Genomic DNA, 27,983 nt, shown 5'->3' with positions numbered 1-27,983 from the left:
AACAAGCTGTCCTGGAACTCACAGAGATCTGCCTGTCTCTGTATCCCAAATGCTGGGGTTAAAGGTGTGTACCAATATGCCCTGTGTTTTGTTTTTGAGACAGTTTCTAGTAGCCTAGACTAGCCTCCAACTCACTGTGATGATGACCTTTGAACTCCTGATCCTCCTTTCCCCACCTACCTTCCTCCCCTTTAAAACATCCCTTCTAATTATTCTGTTCCTCTAGAGAACGCTGACTTAATACCTTAGGGAAGAACTCCAACACCAGAGACACACTGCCCAGCCTCTTTCAAAAATTCAAAAGATTCTGAATTCCAAAAACACACCTGGTGGGAAGAGGGTGTGAACAAGATTTCGGATAGCCAGTGTCAGTGTCAGCCCAGGAACCCTGAGGAATGACATTCCATCTAGTGAGTACTTGGCTTAAAATATTTCAACTTTTTTCCTTTGAGGTGGGGTCTCTCTATGCAGCCTTGGCTGTCTTGGAACTTTTAAAGTAGACTAGGCTGGCCTCAAACTCAGAGATTCACCTGCCTCTGCCTCCCTAGTGCTGGGATTAAAGGTATATGCTACCACACCTAGGCAGCAAAATTCGTTAAAATAGGTAAATATCTTCCAGTCCCCTATCAGTCGCCAAGGTTATCTCCTACAGGAAATCGAGGTATGAGAGCCACCTGGAGATTCTGCAGCAGCAACCTAAGGACAGCTTGTGCACTCATAATGGTTTCCTGTGGTAAACTCAAAAGTGCCTCAATAGAGAAGTGTGGAGTGTAGCCAGGGGTCACGTGGCTCAGAAGACCGTGTTGTTGAAACCCACTTTGCAGAAGCGTTGCCACCAGCAGTCCTCTTGGTGAAGTGAAGGCTGTCACCGCTCCAGGAAGCTAACACTGAACGAGAACTGGAAAAAGGCACCCCATGGTCTACTTCCTAGAAATCTGCTTCAAGCCACCTTCTCTACTTCTCACTGGTTCAAACCAGCTCACACGCTCACTGCTAGCCAATCGTTGCCAAAGGACTGGCCCTATTTTAATTCGTCAAAAAGGCATAGGGGTCTGGGAGCTTTAGTACAGAACAGTACAGAGCTTTGCGGTGGGCCCGGAGGGAGGAAGAGGCTGGACAAGCTACCGCAGTAACCCTGGTCTAGTCTCTAAGAAGTCGGTGTGCAGCTTTCCGCAAAGCCGGGGCCTGGAGCCGCACCCCACTCCCGATATCTGTTGCCGTCCCTGCCCCAGGGGGTGCTCCCGGGGGCCTGCTCACGACCAGCCAGCAAAAACAGCAGGGCGCTGCCCACAAGGCCGGGATGAGAATTTCCGTTTTCACGCACCACCAAGCAAAGCTAGTAGCTATCAGACCGCAACTCCCGGCTAGCGCAGCCTCAGCCATGCCTATTGGTCTGCGGCTCCATCAATCAGGACTCAGTAACCAATCAAAAGGGAAAAGAAGGAGGGCGCGCCTCCCACGGACCAAGGGTTGCAGAAGCCTGGCAAATACTAAACAAACGACCTTTGGGACTGACTTTGTGAGCCGAGAAGCGACAAGCTAGTCACGGTTTACTAGGCGTCGACCTGTGGCGGGTGAACGAATCCCTGCACCTCGGGCCGTAGGAGACTCGAGTTTCGGCTACTCCTGCCTGCAGCCCTCTAGTGGGGCACAGACGCTGCCCTGCAGGCTACGCCCCACGCCTCCTCATTGGCTCCTCCAGGCACGTGGTAGGGTGGTCCCGCCCCCGGGTGGCCTGAGAGGCGGTACGCAAAGCCGCATGGACAGCTTGGCGCTAGGCCGATGGAGACGTCGGAGGATCGAGGAGCTGCCGGTAGCAGGGGACGCGGTAAGCTCGGGGCAGGGCGCGAGCCGAGGGAGGCGGCGCCCTATCTGGCGTGCGGGCGGCTGAGGCGTGGCCCTTCCGGACGGCGGGCCGGCTGGGCGGTGGACGCCTGCTGCCGAGGCGGGGCCGGGGGCGGGGCCGGGCAGAGGACAGTCCCGCCCCTCCGGCTGCGCTTGCGCATAGATGCCTAGCCTTGTGCTCCGTAAGATCGTGTTATGGAGTTTATGAATCACAACCTGTGCCTTAAGTCCTGTCTCGTCAGCCATCCTTAATAAGCAAACTGATAGAACCAAGTTAAAAGTAGAAAGCAGAAAAGTATTTATTTAATGCAGCCACGTTGGAAGAGGGACAAAAGGACCTAGGAAACCCCTCCGACTTTGGAATTCTACAGTAAGAGTAAAGGTGAAATAGAGAGCCAAGAATATCTAAGCAGTCCGTGTCAGAAGCGTGGTCTGGCCAACACTGGCCCATCGTTGTCATCTTGTGAGGTGGTCTGACAGGTTAGAACTGTGTGAACTCGATCCACTGATCCATCTCTCCAGCCGCCCCCTTTACACATTCTTATAAGAAGTTCCTTATCAGATTCATGATTGCAGAAATCCTCTCCCACGCTGAACTTTTGTATATTCTTGTAAGAAAGTTAGTTTTAACTTCTGCATTTAGATCTGTGTACCATGTCCATCAGAATAGCACAGAGCAGATTCAGAATAACTGGGTTATTTTGTGAGTACTAAGTTCTCAGCACCCTTTGTAGAACAGCTTTTTTCTTCCCAGTAATCACCTTTGTAGCTCTGTTGGAAATTAGTTCCTTTTTAAATGGGAGGGTTTTTTCCTGGACTTTCAGTTGATCAATATATTCATCTTTATGATAGTACAATACAGTCTGAAGTACTGTGGTGTTAATGGGAGGTCCCTGAAAAGGCCACACCCATGCTAAAGGTTCCACATATTGATTGACCTTTCATGACTCTGGAGAGTTGAAATGTTGCACGTCTTACAGACTGAGAACTAAGATTCTCTCCAACTGTCCTTAGTCACTTATAGCTATCCATCACCCACCCCTGTATCTCTGTCACCTACTCTTGCAGCTATAGAGTAAAGCTTTTGGGATGTATTAACTTAGGAGACCATTAGCTTCTGTGAGCCCTCTAATAGAGACCTGTAAGATAGCCTTGTTTCCTTGATTGTCACTTGCCTATCTGATGCACCAGTGTGTTTAGTAAATGCCTTAAGCTATCACATCTGTCTCTACTTCCACAATGGAACACATCATTCAGAGTCCTTGTTCCCGAGTCGCTCAGAATAAACCATTTCTTATTTCCTTTGAAGGTGAAGTTGTGTTTTGCAGACACTTTGCTTGAAGTCAGTGTTGAGATCTGTAAATGCAATTCTCAAAGTTTATTCTTTTTGTAGATTATGTCAGCCTTTTTGGGTCCCTTGAATTCCCATATGAATTTTATGATCTGACCTCCTGCAGACAGGTCAGCCAGAGTTCTGCTGTGCTGAGGCTTGACCCCAGAGCCATGGTGTCCTGGGCAGGTGTTCTACCATTGAGTGAGACCCCTAGGTCATTCTCCCCTACACCCTTTTGTAAATTTTAGTTTGACACAAGTTGGCTTTAAATTTGTGGTTCCAATTTAATTCCACTCCAGTCTGAGAACATACTTAGTGTGGCTTGTATCCTTTCAAATTTATGACAGTGACTTCTTCCATGGCCTCAAATGTGGTTGGCTTTAGGGAATGGTTTGGGTTTTCATTTTTATTTTTTTGAGACAGGATCTTTCTACATAGCCCTGGCTGTCCTGGAGCTCACTACTTAAACCAACCTGGCTTTGAATTTACAGAGATCCACCTGCCTCTGCCTCCAAGTGCTGAGATTAAAGGGTATGTGCTGTGACAACTGGTTGAAGTGAATTTCTTGTATACCATAGTTGAATCTGACTGTGGATGTCTTGTCACGTGACTATTGATATAGTTAAAAATCCTTCATCTTTTTTTGGAGGCAGTGTTACCACATAGCCCTGGTTGGCCTGGAATTCACTATGGAGACCAGGTTGGCCTCAAACTTAAAGTGATCTTCCTGGCATTGCTTCTCAAGAGGTTTTTGTTGTTGCTTGCTGTTTGAGTTTTTATGTCATATACCTGAGGCTGACCTTCAATTCAGGACGTAGCCATGGATGACCTTGGACTTCTAATGCTGCCTCTGCTTGTGCAGAGCTGAGATTACAGGCTTTCAGCTCATTATTTGTTTTCTATTTAGCCATTCCTTGCTTATCTTTCCTGTTTTCCTCGGTAGGTTTAATGGGTTTGTTTGTTTGTTTGTTTGTTTGTTTCTCTGTTTTGACTGTGCTGTTTCCCTCATTGGTTACTTAGTTGCCGCTTTGCTGTTGCCCATGATCTAGTGTGTATCTTCAGTTGACACAGTCACTGACAGGCTGCAGCAAACCCCTTCATGGTGAAGGAGCTCCCATGTTTTCCCTCTCAAGTGTGTTCCCCTCTGTTGCAGTCCTACATGCTGCACTGTGCTGTTTACTGTGTCACTCACACAAGCCTTAACCAGGCCGGACCTTGCTTAGCTGTCAGGATCAAGAGATCTGCTCCTGGAAGGTGTCATTCCATAGACTTCTGCTTAAGCCATTATACTTTAGAGAGGTTTCCATAGCAGGAACCAAGAAACCATAGATTTACTCACAGAGTTCCATCATAGTTCGAGTCTTCTTTTTGTCCATATTTCCTTCTGGAATGTTGAGGGTCAGAGGTTGTTTTGCATTTGTTGGTGATTGGACCCAGAGATTTGTGCATACTTGGTGCCCTAATACTGAACAGAAACATCTGATGTCTATAGCCCCTTTTAATATTTTTTCTTAGTGCTAATATTTCTTCTTAGTGTTTTTTTCAGTTTTAGGAAATCAAACACAAGGCCTTATACACGTTAGGCAAGAACTCTGCTACTCGGTGGCGTCCCTAGATTATTTTGGGAATTTTTAGAGGACAGATCTGCTAGTGATAATTATTTTCTCCTCTTGTTTGTCAAAGTATTTCACTGTGTGTGTGGGGTGTGTGTGTATGTGTGTGAAGATGATGCTGCTGCTGCTAGCTAGGGCTCATATACAGGGCCTCACAAATAATAGACAAGAGTTCTGTTGCTAAGCTACATCCCCAGCTTTCTTTTTGAAACAGGATCTTACTACTTCACCCATACTGACATTTAATTTGTTCTGTAGCCAAAGCAGACTTTGAACTTGTGATGCTCCTGCAAACCTCCCAAGGAGCTAGAATTATAGGCCCATGCCACTAGACATAGCTAGGTGTCTCAAATTCGATGGCATCTGTAACCCCAGACATCGAAGAATCTCAATAATTGCAAGCACAATATCGAGGAGAAGACTATGGCAGAGACAATTAATGAGCAAATTGTTCAAAGGTACTGATAGAAAAATGTAAAAGCAGCCAGAGACAAGCTGTGTATGGAGACACAAACGTAGAGGGCTGTGGCTTCACACTGGAAACGATCCTAGCAGAACAGTAGTTTCATCAGTGACAGTTACATTTGTGTTCAGTTTCTGATAACTTCTAGGACTGTTTTTAAGCTAAGCGGCCTTTTCTTTGAAAGTGTCTTAATTTGCCACTCATTGCGTCTAGTGCGGCTTTCATCTCAGGAACTGTAACCTTCCATTTGGATCATGCACACACACATGTTCCATGTCTAACATTTTGAGCATATGCAGCTATAGTGCTCTCCTGTCATTCTTCATTTTCCAACTAGAAGAGTTTGTTTTGGCCCAGTGCTGTGACCCTGTGGACAAGCAGAGTGTCATGTTGGGGAGTGAGGCTGCTCATCTCACAGTGCTGTGGGCAGAGAGAGAGGAAAGGGGGATGATAGAGAGGAAGGGGTTGAGGACCAGATGTCCGCTTTAAAGGCACAGCCCATGACTTGCTGTCAGGCCATGCCTTTTATTAGCCACTGAGGCTATGATTTCATTAGTGAGGTTAACACCCTCACTGCCCATCTATTGGAACACCATCCAAGAATGGAATTGTGTGAGGAGAATTCTGAGTGCTTGTGAGAAAACAGAACAAGTCTTGTGACTTCAATTTCTATTTTTTTAAATTTATTTATTTATATTTTATGTACTTTTTTTTTTTTTTTTTTTGTCTGAATGTATGTCTGTGTGAGGTTTTTAGATTCAGGACTTACAGACAGTTGTGAGCTGCCGTGTGGGTGTGCTGGGAATTGAACCCAGGTCCTCTGGAAGAGCAACCAGTGCTCTTAACTGCTGAGCCATCTCTGGAGCCGTGACTTCAGTTTTTTAAAACATGGGATTGTTCTGGGACTGTGTTTTCATGCTGCTCCAGATATAGCAGACGGGAGTGAGCTTACTTCAGATCACTCATTATTGCTTGCTGCTGTTATCCTGTATGTGCTTCTGTGGAGAACTACGTTTTTTGCCATGTGTGGCTTGTCTTTGTGATTTTATACAGCTTGAACTCTTGAGAATTCTACTCATGTGACTCTTCTTAACCTTCAGAATATAAATTGTCTGATACTCTAAGATACTTATTGCATGAGACTTTAGTTCACCCCTTTTATGGTCTCCATTTTCCCAGGTCCCACTGCCACTACAGTGGTAAACACCCATCACCTCTGGGACCCCACCTCAGAATACTGCTGCATTGGGATCAAGCCTTTAGTTCATGCGACTCTGGGGGACACTTACTAACAAACTGTTATACCTAATAATTTTTTATTGGTCAGACATTGTCAATTAGAGGTGTAGTAGTTTGAATAAGAATGGCCCCCATAGGCTCACATATCCAAATGTTTAGTTACCAGGGAATGACACTATTTGAAAGGATTAGAAGGGCCAAGAGGTGTGGCCTCACTAGAGGAAATGTGTCACAGGAGGTGGGCTTTGAGGTTTCAAAAGCCCATGCCAAGCCCAGTATCTATTCCTCTCTCAGCCTGTGGATCAGGATGTAACTCTCAGCTACTGGACTAAACTTCTGAAACTGTAAGCAAGCACCCAATTAAATGCTTTCTTTTATAAGAGTTGCCTTGGTCATGATGTCTCTTCACAGCCACAGAACAGTGACTAGGACAAGAGGCATGGGTGACATCCACATCAGAAAAAGCTCATCCCAGCATGGTGGTGACTTGTGAAAGCTGCATCCCTGGAGCTCCCTGAACAGCAAGCAGGCAGTCCACAGAATCCCCTGTTCCCAACAATTGTTTGCTGCTTATATAAATCTGGAGAGGGACCTTGTGCACCTTGTAACTTTCTGAGCTTCCCAAGTCTTATAAAATTGAGCTTCCCATTTCCTTAGCTTTCTAAAAAGAGCTTCCCTCCAGGAGGATATGTTTCAATTCATAGGAAATGGCTACACAACACAGAGGTACCCAGTAACGTTTAATTTGAAAGACTTTTTAGAAGTTTGGGCTGGGCTAGAGAGAGAAGATTCCCAGCATCCACATGTCAGCACATAACTGCCTGTAGCTCCAGTTCCACAGTATCTGATGCCCTCTGCTGGCCCCAGTGACCACCAGGCAAACAAGTGGTACATTGATACACTTGCAGGCAAAATACCCATATACATGAAATAATCAATCAATCAATCAATCAAAATAAAAAAAAATTAAGAGCTTCCACCCCCAGAGCTTGCATCTTCAGAACCTTTGAGCCATGGGGTTCACGTGGATGAAGAAGCCAATATGTAGTCTGAAGTTCAAAGACAAAAGACAAAGTGTAGGTCCACATTAGCTATGTGCACCCGTGGAGGCTGAAGGAGCAGATAAAAGGGATGCTGGGAACTGGGACCTTCTTGTGAGTTGTTGGGCTACATGCTGCTGTCAACAGCGCATCTGGAACTTCTGTCACCAACCTGTCACCAAGACCGCCATTGAGACACCTGTCTTGTTCATAACCGGAGCAGCCCTAGCCCACCTTTGCCCTAAATCTGTAGCATTCTAACTGGCTGTGTTCTTAGGGGTGCGCAAATGTAATGTAGATAGAAGAAATCACCTTTTCTGCTAAAAGCACAAAAAGCTTAAGACTGTCAATTTTAAGTGTTTCCTGACTTGTTTTGACTGGGAATGTTTTAAAAATTGTCTTAGAAAAAAAGTTCAGCAGCAGCTACTTCACAGTCAGCCAAAAGCACCAGGGGCCGGGTGCAGTGGTGCACGCCTTTAATCCCAGCATTTGGGAGGCAGAGGCAGGTGGATCTCTGTGAGTTCAAGGCCAGCCTGGTCTACAAAGCGAGTTCTAGTACAGCCAGGAGTGTTACACAGAGAAACCTTGTCTCGAAAAAACCACCAACAACAAAGCACCAAGGATCTGACTTTGCTTCCTGGCTGTGGTCTCGCCTCTGTGAATTCTTCTGGGGGCAAAGGTGGCAGTGTGGTATATCGTGTCCTGGCAGACTAGCCCAACCGTTCCTTTCATGGACACCCTCAGGCAGACCAGGCTCTCGGTCCAGAGATAACAGACTCAAGGATGTCGAGAGAACAGGTAATTTTGAGTTCCAACCTGGAGTATTTTTGATGCAGGTACACAGACTTTGATGTGAATGAACCAGAAAGCTTCAGTCTGTCACGTTTACCAATTCTTACTGTTATGAACTGGCTTAAAAACTGGGGATGGGAGGGTAGGTGGGTGAGAGGGTGGAACTGTGTTTCATCCCTCTGTTCTATCTGTGGGGAACTTCAAGACCTACCTTTGCTAACACTTGGGAAATTATCCAATAAAGCCAGTAGTCCTTGTCAGCAAAACCACTTAAACGTATTGATGGCTTTAACACCATCCCAGAAACCCTAAGGGGTCTAACTTAAAAGTACAAAGATGGAGAGCTGAATCTGCCCGTTTCACTCCGTCGGATGCAGATTTGATAGCTCGTCTGCTGAGTGCGGTCCCCAGTGGAACCCTAATGAGCACCCGCTGATGAGGCAGGGCCTTCCAACAAAACCCTTTGCTTTGCCCTTTGGTGGTTATTAAGATTTTCTTCCTCAGTCATTTTAGCCCACTCCTCAAGAAACAAGCTACTGAGCCCTCGCCCCCACTTTTTCTCTTAGAATCTGCTGAGCTGAGTGTCGCGCCTGACTTGGTTTGGTTATGTTTGGCCATGCTCCTCCTTGGTAAAAGAAATGGGTCAGTGGTTCGTCTTTGGTTGTGCCCCTGACCTAAGTGTTCCCCTACAGCTACACAGAGTACCAGTCTGTTGTAGCTGGGGTTGGATTTTATTATAGATGCACAGAAAAGTGGAGAGGAGATAAGGGCCCACGGGAAGACAACTTTCCCCGGCTAGGGGACCTCCCGCGTGGCCGCTGTATTCAGCAGCTGCCCTGGAAGGACTATGGGTTGACTTCTTTGATTATCAGGTGCTTGGCACCAAGACAGGTACTTAGTAGGTGTCCTGGGAACACCACCTTGTCTGTCTGACTCGGAGAGCACACGCGTTTCACTGAAAAGAAATGAAGGAAGCCTAGAAGAATGTGTCATATTGCTGATATTTCCAAAACATTTATTTAGGAAAAACCAGAAGTATCATAACAAAATGCAGTATTTTGTACAATTAATGCATGCTAATAAAAAAGAAAAAAAAAAAGCAGCCTGTGATTCTAGCAGTTGGGAGGCTGAGGCAGAAAGGTCACTATGAGTTCAAGGCCAACCTCTGCTACATAGTGAGTCCAGGTCAGCCTGGGCTGCAGAGTAATACTATGTCTCAACAATCCAAACCAAACCCAAACAAAAAACTGTCATTGTGTGTAATCTGCTTTCCTGATCGGGACTGTAACTTGCTTCTTCTGACTTCTCTTAGAGTTCTCAAGACCATGTTGTCGGATAAACTTGGAGTCAGTTTTCTTTAAGGGTGTGGTTCCTGATAAGCTGACTCTTGCATTCCCAGAAGCCATCAGGTGTCCTCAGGCAGGGCTAGGGATTCATGAACCCCTTCTTATACATGCTAAAGTGTTGACTGGCTGGATCGTGAGGGGCAACCACAGCTGTTGTGAGTTCATGAGTACAGTGGTCCTGTCTTGTCCAGAAGACACGGCTTCACGCTGATCTTCCTGGAACTTTGCCTCTTATCGTCTTTCTGCCCTTTCTCCACGTGACCCTTCAGCCTTGGTGGGAGGGCATGTCCCATCTGTGGCTGAGTTTTGGCCAGCTGTGAGTTTCTGTGTTACCCAGAATCCACTGCACAGACATTTCTCTGCTGAGATCTGAGAGCTGCACTGATCTTGAAGTGTAAAAATAATAATTTAGATTTGATATTGTGTCCTGTGTGTGTGTGTGTGTGTGTACAGCCTATTTAAGTCTTTTGTCCATGAAAGAAAAAGCTTAACTTATATACCATAAAGTTAACTTTTAAAAAAAGATTTATTTTTATTTTATATTTATGAGTGTTTTACCTGCATGTATGTCTGTGTACCCTGTACCTGGCTAGTATCTGCTGAGGTCAAAGAAGGCATTGGATTCCCTGGAACTTGAGTATGGTTGTTGTAGGGTCTTTAGAGCTCTCCAAATGACCAGAAGACATCAAATATGCATTTACAAAAAGCAGCTTTATTTTCAAGAGAGAAAAATCAGCATGCTGGGATCCACCTAAAATGGTGTCTACCCCAGAGTAAGACAGTCCCTTATAAGCCTGCTTAGGGGAATTCCAGCTGTGGTTAAGTGTACTTTGAGGTGATTGGGTATAGATCCTTAATGGTACAGGAATCATTTTATGATTGGCTCATGACATCTGGTCGGCAACTGTGGTTGTGGTCTCAGGGGTCTGTCTGCTGTGCCAGGGGTTCTGTCTGCTGTGCCAGGGGTCTATCTGCTGCATCAGGGGTCTGTCTGACTGAAAACAGCAAGAACAATTTCTGCTTATGGCCGGGTAGACCTTGATTGGCTACCAGACTGGATATTCTTCCTCAGGGTCTGATTGAAGCTGGACATGGAAATAAACAACTGGCCCTATCCCTTCAGTTGTGAGTCTCCATTTGGGTGCTGGGACTCAAACCCGGTGTCAGTGTTCTGTTGCTGTGAAGAGACACCATGATCACAGCAGCTCTTATAGAGGAAAACATTTAATTGGGGCTGGCTTACAGGCTCAGAGGTTTAGTCCTCTATCATCATGGTGGAAAGCATGGTGGCATGGAGGCAGACATGATGCTAGAGAAGTAGCTGAGCAGTCTATATCCTAATCATCAGGCAGGGGAGAGAGAGAGAGAGAGAGAGAGAGAGAGAGAGAGAGCGAGCAACTGGGCCTGACTTAGGCCCTTGAAACCTCAAAGCTCACCCCCAGTAACACACTTCCTCCAATGAGGCCACACCTCCCCCACCAAGGACACACCCCCTAATAGTGCTGCTTCCTGATGATGCAGCCTTCAAATATATGAACCAGTGTGGGCCATTCTTATTTAAACCACCACCACACCTCTTTATAAGAGCGGCAAGTGCTCTTAACCTGAGTCATCTCTAAAGTACCATTGTTTTTTGTTGTTTGTTTGATTGATTGATGATTGATTGATTGATATTAAGTCTTTTGATGTATCCCAGGCTGGCCTTGAACTTAGGGTCTTCCTGCTTCAGCCTTCTGGTTGCTGGTATTACCAGTGCGTGCCACATACCTGGCTTTACTATTCATTCTTTTTTTTTTTTTTTTTTTTTTAGATTTACTTATTTATTTATTATATATACAGTGCTCTGCCTTCATGTGTCCTTGTAGGCCAGAAAAGGGCACCAGATTTCATTATGGGTGGTTGTGAGCCACCATGTGGTTGCTGGGAATTGAACTCAGGACCTCTGGAAGAACAGTTACTGCTCTTAACCACTGAGCCATCTCTCCAGCCCACTATTCATTCTTATATGTAGTGTCTGATCCAAATTGGGTTGATTTCTGTATGTGACAAGTAGCAGGTCCTCAGTCTTTTTTACATTTGAAAGTGAGTCCTCTTAGCACCCTTGTCTCCTAAAGACTGTATCTCCCTTGTTAGATTTTCTTGACACTGAAGGGACACTGGCCCACTTGAGCATATGGCTCTGACAGGCCTTGCCCTTCTCCCCCATTCCTTCTGCCTTGCTAAAAACCGTTAGATTACATTCCTAAAGCTAGCCACCAAGGTCTTATGTGGCCACTTCCTCCTCCTGAGGCTGACCACCAAAGTCCAGCTATCGAAGTATTAAAGTCCAGCAATCAAAAGCCCCCTTTGGTTTACCAAATTAACATGCCCAATTAAAATTAAACACCTCATCTGAAAACAGGGTCTCCCATTTTACCTTTATAAGCTGCCGTTTGCCTATGGGCCACATCTGTCCCTCTCTCCAGAGGCAGTCCTTCGTCACTCCAGGACAGGTAGCCCTGCCTCCTTCCCTTGTCCCCTTCCCCTTCTCCCTCGTCCTCCATCTCCTATACCACCACATCCTAGCCCATTCTAACACAGTCCTCCCCTTTGCTCTTAGAAACCATGTCTACAAGGTCATTGGCTGCTGTTTTTCTGACTCAGGCAGAAAGCAGCCCTTTACCTTCCCTTCCCACTTAATAAAGGATCTCTCTGTGAAAATAGGTATTTGGGTGTAGTTTGTGCCTAATCCAGAGGGAGCCCCCGCTGTTGGGGTGGGGCGGGAAGTCTCATTCACACACCATTGTCAAACATCATTTGACTGTAATGGTTTAAATGAATGTAATGTAATAAACATAATGGCTTATTTCTCAGCTTCCAATGTCTTTCCATCAATCTGCATGTTTATCCTTCTACCAATAGTGTATTCTCTTGACAGGGATAATTGTATGCTGAGATTCTATTAGGCTTTGCCATCTCTTCTATACATTGTTTTGTTTTTTAGGATTCCATTTGTTGAATTCTTGAGTTCTGTCTCCAGCTCTTTGGAAAGCCTAGGTCAGTCAATCACAGGCATCAGGCAAATCAGCCAAGGCCTTTGTGCTTCGTTTTTCTCATTCCAAGGCTCCAGTGAACCCCTTACCTTCCACTGTGATGTGGGGAAGAAATGAAATGCCATTTTATTTACATACAGGGTGTTTATTGGGTTCTGCCTGCTGTCAGTAGATGTAATTGCTTTCTTTAAGATCTTCAGAGTTGGGGCTAGAGTTGTGGTTCAGCGATAGAGTGTTTGTTCTACCCCTAACACTGCGGGGGAAATGATCTTTAATGTCGTAGTCCAAATGTGACATAGGCTTTTGTGTCCTGGGTAAACTCACACAGGCCTAAATCTAATCATCAGCAAGTCCACTGAGTACATTTGTCCTCCTTACTCCTACACCCCAGTTCAGCTTTTTATTGAACACGTGACAGGAGAGGTCTGAGCTGCACCTGACTCCTCAGACCTTGCATTTGTCTCTGCTCTCCTTTCAGCTGGGGCAGTGGTGGCAAGGCTTGCACGGCGGCAGGATCACCTTTCAGTGCTGCACAGCTGTGGGCCCTGACTGCAGGCCAAGCTCTCAGCGTCCACAGTGGCCCAAGTCTTTGCTAACAGGCCAGGTCCAGAAGGTCCAAATTTATAATAGCACTTTATGAGGACTCCAGTGTTGTCCTTGGAGATGGTCACCACCCCCACCGTCCACTCGCATAAAGACAGAATAGTTCAGGCAGGCTTGGAGATGGTGTGATGTGGGCTGCCAGGCATGGGGCCAGTCATGGTATGGAAGGAGAGTCTCTCCACAGTGTTTTCTCAGACTCCGCCAGGATGGAGCACCTTGGCAGCTGAGGGAAGGCCTGTGTCCTTCTCTGTTTTTTGGTATTTTGAGTAGCCCAGGCTGGCATCAAACATGGTGATCCTCCTTCCTCTACCTACTCCCTTTTTTTTTTTTATAATTAAAAATAAAAAAAATATATATATATATATATATTTATTATTTTTAATTATGTGTAGGTGAGTGTCTGTCTACATGTGGGTATGTGCAGGTACCTGCAGAAGTCAGAGGCTTTGGATCCCTTGGAGCTGTGAAGGGCTGACTCAGGTCCTCTGAAGAACAGCAAGTGCTTTTAACTGCTGAGCCATCTTTCCAATCCCTTCCCCACACCTTTTTATTAAAAGTGGAAGAATGAGTTTTCCCCTTTCTCTTCTCCATTGCTTCCTCAAGGTGACCATCTGTCCTAGTGTTAGTTGGCCTGTTACTTTGCCCTTGGCTTGTTGATACTGTAACTCACCATCTCCTTGCCAAGTGGACTTGGCTGGGAAATACTGGAAGATCTTGCCTGCTCAGTTGAGAGTCTTTTGAATAATGCTCATGGCTGAATGAGGCTGCAGCATCAAGATATCAAGGTCTGTCTGGTGAGAGCCCCTTGTAAGGTAGGGACCAAGAGTGAGTAAGTGTCCTAACTTCTGACTCTCTGCTTGACATTCAGCCAGATTTTGTTGTGCTGTAGGAAGCAAATCTCTCAAGAGTGCAAGGTCATTTTCCAAATGAAAATGTCATCAGGAAGGAGTCTTTGCTTGATGGAAACCATTCTTTGACTCTAAATGGCCATCTGTGGGGCCTTATTAATCTCGATTCCTGGAAGTCCCCGCTCCCTGTACAGACTGATGGCCGTCCAACTGCAGCACAAGGAAGCTTCTTTATTATGGCAGATAGAGTGGAGTAAAGCTCGAGAAACCATCTGCTAGACTTCCTGTAGCTGGATGTGGAGTGGTGTACGTGCAGAGTGCTTATCAGCGCCAGGATAAGGCTGATAATAAAGCTTCTCAAAATACCTTCAAAAGGAAGGGTTAGATCATTGTTGCTACTGTGTATTATTCTCATTATTATTTTGATGACATGTCACTGTGTAACCCAGGCTGGTCTCAGACTTGTTATCTTCCTGCCCTCCCTTCCCTAGTGCTGGGATACATGTGTATACCACCCCAATGCCTGGAAGATTAAGTTCGTTCTTTCTTTCTTTCTTTCTTTCTTTCTTTCTTTCTTTCTTTCTTTCTTTCTTTCTTTTTCTTTTTTTTTCTTTTTTTTTCTTTTTCTTTTCTTTTCTTTTTTTTTTTTTTTTTTTTTTTTTGAGATAGGATTTCTCTGTATAGTTTTGGTGCCTGTCCTGGATCTCGCTCTGTAGACCAGGCTGGCCTCAAACTCACAGAGATCCACCTGCCTCTGCCTCCTGAGCCCTGGGATTAAAGGCATGCGCCACCACCGCCTGGCTAAGTTATTTCTTTTATGTTCATTTTTATATAAAATACGTTTTCTTGTGGACTTAGCATTACTTATCTCTAATGACTCTTTCTGGTTTTCTATTTTTTAATTTTAATTAATGTTTTTTTTGAGACAGTGCTTAACTATGTAGACCAAGCTGGCCTTGAACTCACAGAAGTCCACCTGCCTCTGCCTCTGAGGTGCCAGGATTGAAGACGTGCACCACCATGCCTGGCTAGGTTTTCTGAGTTGTGCTATGCATATATCACTCATGCTAAATCACATTAACACATGTAGTATAAGTGCTTCCCCCGGGTGTTTTGATATTTAGAGTATGCCATCTCCTTCTTCTGTACACTGTGGAGACTATGCAGTGCTTTCCTGTTGGAGACTTCACAGGGCAGCGCTCCATTTTTATCCACTCCACTCTTTAGAGTTTTGAGTAGGAAGGTGGACTTTGGGAGATGCTTCATAATCCAGAGCCCTACCCACCAAGGAGCCGCTGTGTGGTCCCCTGGGTCCTCAGTCCCTGTTGCATTTCTAGGAGTCCCAGGGTCATGTCCCATCTGGTTTCTGGAAGGGCTCATCTTGTCAGCACAGAAACTATGCTTTGAATCTCATTTCTGGCAAATTGCTAAGTCTTAACCCCCTCCTCCCTCTGGACTCTTCATTCATTAAGGTCATTTGAGCCCATCACTTCCAATAAAGGAAGTATCCACATCAACAAAGAAGTGACCCCTTCCTCCTCAGGGAGGGCAGCTGGACATTCTGAGGCCTGTCTCAACTTTGTCCCATCATTGAGGCAGCAGGATCATGACTTGTATTTTAATTCATGCCTCGTCTGCAGAGGTGTCTGCTCAGCTCCGCCCCTGACTCAGCTGTGCACAGATGAGGCTGCTGTTCTCTTGATCTTCTTCAATTACTGTTAAGTAATGGGGTCTTAGTGTCTAGTTGGGATTTTAATTTTGTTTATATAGTGAAGTGTCTTTTTAGTTTGGTGGTAAATCTTCATCTGCCTTCACGAAAGCTGACAGGTCTCTCTGGAAAGGAGCAGAGAGAATGAAGCGCTCAGCTCTAACAGTGCCCCAGCATAGTACCCCAGCATAGTACCCCAGCATAGTACCCCAGCATAGTACCCCAGCATAGTACCCCAGCATAGTACCCCAGCATAGTACCCCAGCATAGTACCCCAGCATAGTACCCCAGCATAGTACCCCAGCATCAGTGCCCCAGCATCACTATCCCCCAGCATCAGTGCCCCAGCATCACTATCCCAGCATAGTGCCCCAGCATCACTATCCCAGCATAGTGCCCCAGCATAGTGCCCCAGCATAGTGCCCCAGCATCACTATCCCAGCATCAGTGCCCCAGCATCACTATCCCAGCATCAGTGCCCCAGACAGTGCCCCAGCATCAGTGCCCCAGCATAATGCCCCAGATAGTGCATCAGTGCTCCAGCAGCGGTGAGTGTGCTAGGGTCCAGGACAGTCCTTGATTACTGAACTGTTGGTCATAGGAGCATGTTGTTCATAAACAGCAGAAATGAGAGTCATTTAGGTCACCACGCACATCATGGTCTCATGCTCCAGAGGATATCAGCTCACCATGGTATCAGGGTAGGCCTTTCCTTTTCTCCTGCACCGAGAATCAAGGACCTGGACCACCACCTCAGCCACCTAAAAAATGTTGGCTCGTCACCATGGGGGATCACAAGTCTGCTGTCCTTCCTGTAACAGGTGTTTCGCCGCACAAGCTGTTGTGAATAGTTCCAGAAGTGTCTGGAATTTCGCTGGTGAAATATAAGTTCTGGTTTGTGTTTATGCTTCTGCTCCTCTTTCCAGTAAGTCCAGTTATTGCAAGAAGAAGAGGGAGATGCTGTTGCTGCTGACTATGTTACCAACAGGAGAAACGAAAACATGTATGTAAACAGTGTGAGGAATAGTAACAGTCCCACGCTAGCCCCAGGTATTGAGAGTTGGCAGCAACCCAGTGTTAACACAGTTTATTAGTTAATTTTCTGTTGCTCTGATAAAATACCATGAGCAAGGAAACTTAAGGAAAAGAGGGTTTTTAGCTTATAGTTCCAGAGGAAGAAGAGTCCATCATGGTGGGAGGCGTGGCAGCAAGTGGTAGGCATGGTGGCAGGAGCTACGGCTAGGAGCTTCTATCTTAAATGGCAATCAGATGGTGAACAGGAAGTGATTGAGTCTTTAAACTCCCAAAGCCTGCCCCCACTGACGGCCTCCTCCTGCAAGGCTGCACCTCCTAAGCCTTCCCAGACAGCACCACCAGCCGGGGACCAAGTATTCAAATATCTGACCCTATGGAGAACATTGTCATTCCAGCCACCATACATTGTATATCATTCTCCATGTAAAACCTGAGCAGATCCCAAATAACCAGAGATTCGGGCCTCGATCGTGTCCTCTTAAAGCCTTCGTCTAACTTAATGTAGAAGGCTTGCAAAATCCTCGAGCAAGTAGACATGGTGATTGTGATTCATGGCAGAGTAAGAGTTGAAAACATTTTGATACGACAGAATACAACATGGAGGTGGGAGTTGTCTCAGTTGGCAACAGCACTTGCCTTGTAAACATGAGGACCTGAGTCCGGTTCCCAGAAGTCTCATAATAAATCAGAGTGTGGTGGCATGTCCTTGCAATCCCAGTGTTGGGAATGCAGACATAGTCCCAGGGCTCACTCAGTCTAGACTAATGGATAAGAGGCCCTGTCTCAAAAAAATAAAGTGAGAGTGTTCCTGAGAAATAATACCCACAGTTGGCCTCTGGCCTCCACAGACATATGCAGACATCTTTATAGACACCCCCTGTTGTATATACACAAAAATAAATAAATAAAAAATAGAAAACAAAATGGAAATTAAATTTAATGAGTATGTGTTGGAAAGCCTATAGTTAAATTAGAAGGAGATAAGGAAGATGAGACATAATAACACCAGAAGTTGGAGAGTTGTTTCGTGTGGAAACATAGAGAAGGCACACTTGGACCCATTGTGTGATGTAGTCGCTGACAGTTTCTTCTGTAGAGACACAATGGCCAAATCACAGCACATGGACTCTGCTCCTTCTCCCTCTGTGGTTGCATGGCAGTGAAAGTATTTTGTGGGGCTTGTTTTAAATGGAACACAGACCACCTAGAAAGTGACCCAGAGTGGAAAGACTCCAAGGAGTAATCCAGAAATAGAAGAGCAAGAGAGTACAGAGATGCTTAGTTGGAAGTATCCGTGGATAACTTTGGAACGTTGAGAGGATGGTGATGGCCACCAGGGCGGGCTGTGTCCATTTCAGGATGATCAGAAAGGAAAATTTAGATTTGATGGCTTGCAATTACGAGAAGACAATTTGAGTTAAGTCAGTGGTTCTGGATTCAGGGATGTACGCCACTGCAATGTGAGGGATGGTTTTCAATAGAAAACCCTTTGCAGCTGGGCTTGGTGGCAAACACATGCACACCCAGTATTCTAGGAGACTGAGGCAGGAGGATCATTATTTGAGCCAGCCTAATTGGGCTACTCATTAAAACCTCTCCACCACCCCCACCACCTCCCCACACACAGGTTCTAGCATCTATTGGCAAATCTCATCTAGTTGTCTCTGTGGTATTTACTTATCGCTAATTTTGTTTCTGCCACACCAGTGACATTCAGTACTTAGAATTTATCACAAAAGGAAGCCCCATCCCTCCTTGCATCTGTTATCGAGTTATTTTCAGAATGGGCAGGTGCGTGGTGTTTACCACAGTTTAAATTGCTCTGACCATCAGGTTGGCACCAGTGCCCTGTTGATGTGCCCACTTCCTTTCATAAGGATTTCCTAAGTATTTTGGTTTAAAAAACATTTTAGGCTCGGGCTGATGAGATGGCTCAATGGGGAAGACTCTGTCATGAAGCTTGATTCCTGGAACCTGCATGGAAGAAGGCGAGAGACTGATTTCTGCAGGTTGCACTCTGTCTTCCGCATGTGTGCCATGGCCTCCCCGAAATAGAGAAATAAATGTAAATAAGTATAAAAACACTTTAGTAAAAAAGATGAGGCTCCTCTTGGATGGGTTCAGTGGAAGAAGTGCTGGGAGGGCGAGAGATGGTACTGCAGACTCAAAGCTGGAGGAGCTGAGCTATCAAAGCCCTGTAACATTAGACGTCAAACTACAGCATTTGGCGTTTGCCCCGCTGGGTTTCCATCTTGTTCTTGTTCAAGAGTCCTCACGAGGTCCATATTCCTCCCTTTTGGACTGTTAATGTAGATTCTGTGCCATTGCATGCTGGATGTGTGTAATTGGGTTTTTAATTTTACAGGGTTACAGTTAAGAGCTTGTCTTTGGTCTCAGAAGCCATTGGACTTTTGAACAGTGTCGAGACTGAAAGACTGTAGGGACTTTGGAAGTTGCACTAAGTGCATTTTGCATTATAATATGACCACGAGCCTCTGGGGGCCGAGAAGTAGAATGTGATAGTTTGATGAGGAATGTTCCCCACAGGCTCATAAGTTTGAATACCTGGTCCCCAGCTGTAGAGGGAAGATTTGGAGAATGTGGCCTTGTTGGAAGAGGTGTGTCACAGGGGTCAGGCTTTGAGAATATAAAGACTCACGCCATTTCAAGGTTTATGCTTGTGGTAAACAATGTGGGTGTGGTGGCACATCCCTTTAATCCTAGCACTTGGGAGGCAGAGGCAGGTGGATCTCTGTGAGCTTGAGACTAGACCCAATCTTAAAAAAAGAAAGAAAGGAAAGTGAGTACTCTCAGCTTCTGCTCCCACCACCATCCCTTTGGCCTCCCTGGATTTGTAAGCCCAAATAAACTCTTCTGTGAGTTGCCTGGTTGTGGTATTTTATGACAGCAACAGAAAATAACTAACACAGATGATGATAATGATGATGATGATTAAAACTCACTATATAGTTGAAACTTTCAATGAGTAAATTTTAAGAACCAGCTAGGAATTATTAAATAAATGATGCCATTGATAATAAACACAGTTGGGGAAACTCAGACTTGGCAAAGACATTGATTTACAACTGAGTGTAGATGTTGGAGCCATGCAGTGGTTCATACCAGCAAGTGTTTTCTGACTTGGGAGGTGTCCAGAACCAGAGGGATGGCCCTGGGCTGGGAGTAGATTGGTGGGTGTTTACAGAGGTCCTCCTGACTCTCTTGCCCAGAAAAGGATGGCTCAAGGAATGTATCTTGGGGCATTAGGACGTGATAACTTTCTTCTGAAGTGTTGAAGGACTGCCTTTGTAATTAACCTTCTTTAGTTAATGTGGATGTAGAAACCAAATGTTAACTTTCTCCCGAATTACCTGGTTATGGGCTGTGTGTGCAGACTCTGAGATCAATAAAAGTAATTTGTTCTTCCATGCCAGTAAGAGAATTATTCACAAGTGAGCCATGTGTGATGTGTTAAGGAAGAATGCAACTCGATGCTAAGGAAGATGTGTTGAAGCATATAAGTAGTTCCTTGAACAAAATTTATAGGTTTGGTACATTTTCAATAAACCAGTCACAATAGTTTATTACAGGAATTTCAGCCAAAATTGTTTAAAATGACTATTTTAAATCTGTCAAGCCGAGTAACTACAGACAGCATTTGAACTAACAAGGTTAAGGTAAGTGATGGCTGTTAGTCCTGTAAGTCATCTCCACATGTTCTAGAAGGCTTTCCAGCCCACGGGGGTCTATGTTAGGAACCGAAGTTTTCTGAAAAGAAATTGAGAGTGTTGTGTGTTGTCTGAGGTCATTGGAAGTGAAATTTTGTGTTTCAGAAACGGGCGTGCAGGAGGTCAGAAGCTGGTGGGCATGAGTACAGCAGCCACATGGTAAGCCCCTGTGCCCTGCTGTCCTGGAGCACAGAGGAACAGGAGCCACGGCCACCAGGCCCGCCTACACCGCGACTGGAGTGTAGCCAGGAGAGGCCGAGCTCAGTGGTATGTGCTTCCTCTTGCCACCAAACCCACCGCAAGTCCACAGAATTCATTTACTAAAACCGTGGCTACCCCTGTGCTGACACACATATGTCTGTGGTTCATCTCATAGATTCTGCAGAACAGCGGGAGGAGTTCAGCCCAGCCTTGCCTGAGATGTATTGCAGGGGAATCTGTAAGTGTGGTTTGAGACATAAATGATAGAGTTCTTCACCATCAGATCTGTAGAACAGTTAATAAAATCTGCAGTTACACACACATAAGAAATGAGATACATAAATAAAGGTTGATTTGAGCTTTTTTTTTTTTTTTTTAGCATTCTGTTGAGGTTAAAAAAAAAATGTTGTTCCAGCTTCACATTTAGAACAATAAAGTTAAAATTCTGACTAGGCAGGCAGCAGTATTTGTACATGTGTACATGTGTACATGTGTGAAGGTGCTGGTGACTAGAAGACAACCTGGACGGGTAGGAGTTGATCCTCTGCTTGGCTAAAGCAAGAACTTAGCAGGCGTATGCACTGGGTGTTCCTCACCTGTTTACACTCTCCTAGTGTGTTTCCATGAGCTTCCCATAAATTTTAGATTTCTGCAGGAAACACAGTGTTCACACCATCAGTTCAAAATAAAGGGAGTTCAAAGACCGCCAGTCAATTTTCAGCCTCCGCTGTAGGGCAGAATATCATAAAGTATATATTAGCATAATAATGCCTTTGTTATTAATTTTGAACTTACCCTAAGAACAAGTTAATATGCTTTTGATAACCTCTATAATTCTTGGGTTTTTTATTTTAAATTTGAAATCTCAATATTGTAATAAAATAGAACTGTATTTAAATTCCACATAGAAACCAGGAGAGTGAGCATGTGTCTAAGTATGAGTGTTGGAGATTGCCCCCTAAAGATCTTCAGAGAAGTGAATTGCTGTTCCTGATGAGCAGAAGATTGAGTCCGTAACTTACCAGCATCTTCAGCTGACACAGGACAGGCTGTGGGGTTCTACGATGCCAGGCACCGGCTCTGCTCTAGACAGCCCTGACGCCCTGGTAGCCGCTACCCACACAAACCTGAGTAGCTGAGGTCATTAGATCAACACAAAAACAAACTTCAGGGTCTTGCTTCCTCCAGGAAAGTGTGCATTGCTACTTTTCTGTTCTCTGTCTGCAGAGCATCATGTTGGATGTGTGGTGTATTTCTGAACAGTGGTCAAATTCAAGATGCAGTCATTTGTGTGTAGTATATTTAGGTTGATTCCCATGGCTGCCAAATATATCCTAGGATGCAGATCAGTCATACCTTGCTTGAGAATTGTGGCCCACTGTGGTCAAATAACATCGTTGGTTGTGACTGGCTGGCTCTCTTTCTTGCCCCAGCCCTGTATCCTTGGGATATAGTTTTCACCTCCTGTCTGTGGGAGGCACATTTGGAAGTAGTGTGAGTTCTTAACACTCTGAGAGGTTGTGTTGTAGCATGAATAGCTTAAAGAGAGAAAGAAAGAATTAGCTCAAGCACCTGATTGGATCATTTTGGCTAATATTCTGTTTGAACAACAGTACCTGTTTGCTTAGGGTTTTCCCTTTCTTTGTAATTCCCCAAGCTTGCCTCCTTTAGTTTCATAGGAAATGAATCTATGAGCAGAAAACCTACATTGATATGTAAATATCATTTTTTTTTTGTTAATGCTCAATATTCTTTTCATCTAAATTTCAGAAACTGACTTTAAAAAATCAGTTTCCTTTTATTTGTAGTTATTCTCAATAAAATTTTACCCAGGCTTGGGCGGTTTAATATTTACACCTACTATTTCTAAAAGTCTTATGTAAATAAAGATTGAAATGTGAATTTGAAAAGTCACACCTCTTGATATTTGAACAGACTATGCTGCATATATCTTCTTTTTCTAATAATACGGCTAGTTTCTCTCCTAAGCTTTTAAAATAATAAGACACTTACTATTTTTATATTCTAAAACATCAAAAGGTTCAGTGTTAAATAAAAAGCAAATAGTATTTTTAGAGATGCGGGGTCCCAGGGAGCACTACTTAGCAGCAAATCACTGGTGGGCAGCGACTGCAAACTTCAGAGGACTTTATTAAACTCGGGCTCATTCATAGCCGCTTGCCCGCACACACTGGAGTGCTCCCCCGCCAGCTCACCACTCCCAGCCTGACTCTGACCGCTCCCCTGCCTCTCAGGGAGGCAGAGACTATGTCAGTACAGTTCACGTGGAATCCCTAGGAATCCCTAACAGCAGTCCCCTGTGTGCCTCTCAGCTTGTTTGGTGGCTTTCCCCCAAAGCTGCTGTGTGGCCTGAGCCCCTTCTGTTTCTGACTATAGTTTCCTGATCCAACTGATACTTCCCGCTCTGAATCCTAGACAGAGCTGTTGTCTCTGTGGGACCTGAGTGCCTTGCTCTTCAACTGCCTTGTATTTGCATATGTATATATTTATATGTGTGTTGTGTACTCGCATGAGTATGGACGCACATGTGTTTGGACATGTGTGTGTGTGTATGTGTGGAAGCTCAAACTTGACAGTGTTTTCCTTGATCATTTTCCCCTTATTTATTGAGGCAAGGTCCCCCGTAAGACTGGAGCTCACTAATTCTGGCTAGTCTAGCCTGCCAGCTTGCCCTAGGGAGCCCCCCTTTCTCCCTCCTAAGTGCTAGGATTACCCTCCATTCCCATCTCCTCCAGGGCCAAGACTCCCCTGGGGATTCAGCTCAGCCTGGTGGATTCAGTATAGGCAGGTCCAGTCCCCTCCTTCCAGGATGAGCAAATTGTCCCTGTGTAAGCCCCAGGCTCTAAACAACCAGCTCATGCCCTAAGGACAGGTCCAGGTCCCACTGCCTGTGTGCCTCCCAAACAGTTCAAGCTATTCAATTGTCTCACTTATCCAGAGGGCCTGATCCAATTGGGGGCTCCTCAGCTTTTGGTTCATAATTCATGTGCTTCCATTCGTTTTGGCTATTTGTCCTTGCACTTTTTCCAATCTTTGTCTCAACAATTCGCCCTCAACAAGTCCCTCCTCTTTCTTGACAATTGGAGTCCTGGAGCTCCACCTGGGGCCTGGCCAAGGATCTCTGCATCCACTTCCATCAGTTATTGGATGAGAGTTCCAGCACGACTGTTAGGGTGTTTGGCCATCTGATCACCAGGCTTTCTCTCGACCATTGCCAGTAGTCTACAGTGGATGTATCATTGTGGATTTCTGGGGACCTCTCTAACACTTTGCTTCTTCCTGTTCTCATGTGGTGTTCATTTATCATGGTCTGCTATTCCTTGTTCTCCCTTTCTATTCTTGATCCAGCTGGGATCTCCTGCTTCCCTAAGCTCTCTTTCCCTTGAACCTTGCCCTTCATTACTCCCACTGTCACCCAGGTTGTTCATGTAGATCTCATCCATTTCTCTGTCATTGGGCGATCCCTGTGTCTTTCTTAGGGTCCTGTTTTTAGATAGCCTCCCTGGAGTTGTGAGTAGCAGCCTAGTCATCCTTTGTTTTACATCTAGTATCCTACTATGAGTGAGTTCATATCATGTTTGTCTTTCTGAGTCTGGGTTACCTCACTCAGGATGATTTTTTTTCTAGATCCATCCATTTGCCTGCGAACCTCATGATGTCATGGTTTTTCTCTGCTGAGTAGTACTCCATTGTGTATATGTACCATATTTTCTTTATCCATTCTTCAGTTGAAGGGCATCTAGGTTGTTTCCAGGTTCTGGCTATTACAAACAATGCTGATATGAACATAGCTGAGCAAATGTCCTTGTGGTATATGATTGAGCATTCCTTGGGTATATGCCCAAGAGTGGTATAGCTGGGTCTTGGGGGGAAATGGATTCCCAATTTTCTAAGGAAGCCCCATATTGATTTCCAAAGTGGCTGTACAAGCTTGCATTCCCACCAGCAGTGGAGGAGAGTTCCCCTTGCTCCACATCCTCTCCAGCATAAGCTGTCTTCTGTGTTTTTGATCTTAGCCATTCTGACAGGTGTAAGGTGGTATCTCAGAGTCGTTTTGATTTGCATTTCCCAGATAATTAGGGATGTTGAGCAATTCCTTAAATGTCTTTCAGCCATTTGAACTTCCTCTGTTGAGAATTCTCTGTTTAGTTCTACAGCCCATTTCTTAATTGGACTGTTGGGCATTTTGATGTCTAATTTCTTGAGTTCTTTATATATTCTGGATATCAGCCCTCTGTCAGATGTGGGGTTGGTGAAGACGTTTTCCCATTCTGTAGGCTGTCGCTTTGTCTTGTTGACCATGTCCTTTGCTCTAGAAAAGCTTCTCAGTTTCAACAGGTCCCATTGATTGATTGTTTCTTTCAGTGTCTGTGCTACTGGTGTTATATTTAGGAAGTGATCTTCTGTGCCAATGCGTTCAAGACTACTTCCTACTTTCTCTTCTATCAGGTTCAGTGTAACTGGATTTATGTTGAGGTCTTTGATCCACTTGGACTTAAGTTTTGTGCACGGTGACAGATATGGATCTATTTGCAGCCTTCTACACATTGACATCCAGTTATGCCAGCACCAATTGTTGAAGAAGCTTTCTTTTTTCCATTGTACAGTTTTGGCTTCTTTGTCAAAAATTATATGTTCATAGGTGTGCGAGTTGATGTCAGGGTCTTCAATTCGATTCCATTGGTCCACATGTCGGTTTTTATGCCAGTTCCAAGCTGTTTTTATTATGGTAGCTCTATAGTAGAGCTTGAGGTCGGGGATCGTTATACCTCCAGAGGTTGTTTTATTGTACAGGATTCTTTTGGCTATCCTGGGTTTTTTGTTTTTCAATATGAAGTTGAGTATTATTCTTTTCAGGTCTGTAAAGAATTGTGTTGGTAATTTGATGGGGGATTGCATTGAATCTGTAGATTGCTTTTGGTAAGATCACCATTTTTACTGTTAATCCTGCCTATCCATGAGCATGGGAGATTTTTCCATTTTCTGACATCTTCTTCAATTTCTTTTTTCAGGGACTTAAAGTTCTTGTCATATAGGTCCTTCACATGCTTAGAGTAACCCCAAGGTATTTTATATCATTTGTGGCTATTGTAAAGGGTGATGTATTTCTGATTTCCTTCTCAGCCTGTTTGTCTATTATATATAGGATGGCTACTGATTTTTTTGAGTTGATCTTGTATCCTGCTATGTTGCTGAAGGTGTTTATAAACTATATCAGTTCCTTGGTTGAATTTTTGGGGTCACTCATGTATACTATCATGTCATCTGCAAATAGGGAAAGCTTGACTTCTTCCTTTCCTATTTGTATCCCCTTAAGCTCCTCATGTTGTCTTATTTCTCTGGCTAGTACTATATTGAATAAGTATAGGGAGAGGGGACAGCCTTGCCTTGTTCCTGATTTTAGTGGTATTGCTTTGAGTTTCTCTCCATTTAATTTGATGTTGGCTGTTGGCTTACTGTAAATTGCCTTTATTGTGTTTAGGTATGTTCCCTGTATTCCTGATAACTCCAAGACCTTTATCATGAAGGGGTGTTGGATTTTGTCAAATGCCTTTTCTGCATCTAGCGAGATTATCATGTGGTTTTTTTCTTTCATCTTGTTTATATGGTGAATGACATTGATAGACTTTCGTATGTTGAACCATCCCTGCATTCCTGGGATGAAGCCTACTTGATCATGGTGTATGATACTTTTGATGTGTTCTTGGAGTCTGTTTGCTAGTATTTTATTGAGTATTTTTGCATCAGTGTTCAGGAGGGAGATCGGTCTGTAGTTCTCTTTCTTTGTTGCATCAAAGATAGACACTACCTAAGAATAAAAGACTGGGAAAAGACTTTCCAATCAAATGGTCTTAAGAAGCAAGCTGGTGTAGCCATCCTAATATCCAGCAAAATAGACTTCAAACTAAAATCAATCAAAAGAGATCATGAAGGACACTACATACTCATCGCAGGAAAGACCCACCAAGATGAAGTTTCAATTCTGAATATTTATGCCCCAAACACAAGGGCACCCACATATGTAAAAGAAACATTACTAAAGCTTAAATCACATATAAACTCCCACACATTAATAGTGGGAGACTTCAACACTCCACTTTCACCTCTGGACAGATCTGCAAAATTGAAACTTAACAGAGAAATAATGGACTTAACTGATGTTATGACTCAAATGGACTTAATCGATATCTACAGAACATTCCACCCAAACAAAAAAGAATATACCTTCTTCTCAGCACCCCATGGAACCTTCTCTAAAATCGACCACATACTTGGCCACAAAGCAAATCTCAACAGATACAAAACAATTGGAATAACCTCCTGTGTGTTCTATCAGACCACCATGGTTTAAAGTTAGATTTCAACAACAAAAAAACTACAGAAATCCTACAATCTCATGGAAACTGAATAATGCTCAACTGAATCACCAATGGGTTAAGGAAGAAATAAAGAAAGAAATTAAAGACTTCCTAGAGATCAATGAAAATGAATACACCACATACCCAAACTTACGGGACACTATGAAAGCAGTGCTAAGAGGGAAATTCATAGCACTAAATAACCACATAAAGAAGTTGGAGACATCTCATACTAGTGACTTAACAGCACACCTGAAAGGTCTAGAACAAGAAGAAGCAAAGTCTCCCAGGAAGAACAGATGCCAGGAAATTATAAAATTGAGAGCTGAAATCAATAAAATAGAAATAAAGAGAACAATACAAAAAATTAATGAAACAAAGAGTTGGTTCTTTGAGAAAATCAACAAGATAGACAAGCCCTTATCCAAACTAACCAAAAGACAGAGAGAGAGCATCCAAATTCACAAAATCAGAAATGAAAAGGGGGACATAACAACAGACAATGAGGAAATCCAGAGAATCATCAGGTCATACTTCAAAAACCTCTACTACACAAAACTGGAAAATCTAAGAGAAATGGATAATTTTCTGTATAGGTACCATATTTCTAAGTTAAATCAAGACCAGATAAACCATTTAAATAGTCCAATAATCCCTAAGGAAATAGAATCAGTCATTAAAAGTCTCCCAACCAACAAAAGCCCAGTACCAGATGGTTTCAGTGCAGAATTCTACCAGATCTTCAAAGAAGACTTAATACCAATACTCTTTAAATTG

At 44.2% G+C, this 27,983-nt stretch overlaps 1 protein-coding gene across 1 annotated transcript in view; it reads left to right on the top strand.

The window, feature by feature from the left end:
* Positions 1 to 1,696: 1,696 nt before the first annotated feature.
* Positions 1,697 to 27,983, top strand: part of C1H10orf143 (chromosome 1 C10orf143 homolog) — a 31,741-nt gene continuing 5,454 nt past the window's right edge. Inside the window, exons 1-3 of the mRNA XM_036203632.1 lie at positions 1,697 to 1,828; positions 20,731 to 20,892; positions 21,002 to 21,064. Of these exons, the coding sequence (XP_036059525.1) occupies positions 1,760 to 1,828; positions 20,731 to 20,892; positions 21,002 to 21,064 (294 nt within the window). The 5' untranslated portion in view covers positions 1,697 to 1,759. The remainder of the gene's footprint in view (positions 1,829 to 20,730; positions 20,893 to 21,001; positions 21,065 to 27,983) is intronic.

This window comes from Onychomys torridus, chromosome 1 (assembly GCF_903995425.1).
Source record: "Onychomys torridus chromosome 1, mOncTor1.1, whole genome shotgun sequence".
Classification (NCBI taxonomy): Eukaryota; Metazoa; Chordata; class Mammalia; order Rodentia; family Cricetidae; genus Onychomys; species Onychomys torridus.
Note: the sequence above shows the minus strand (reverse complement) of the source record. Positions and strands in the feature narration are given on the sequence as shown.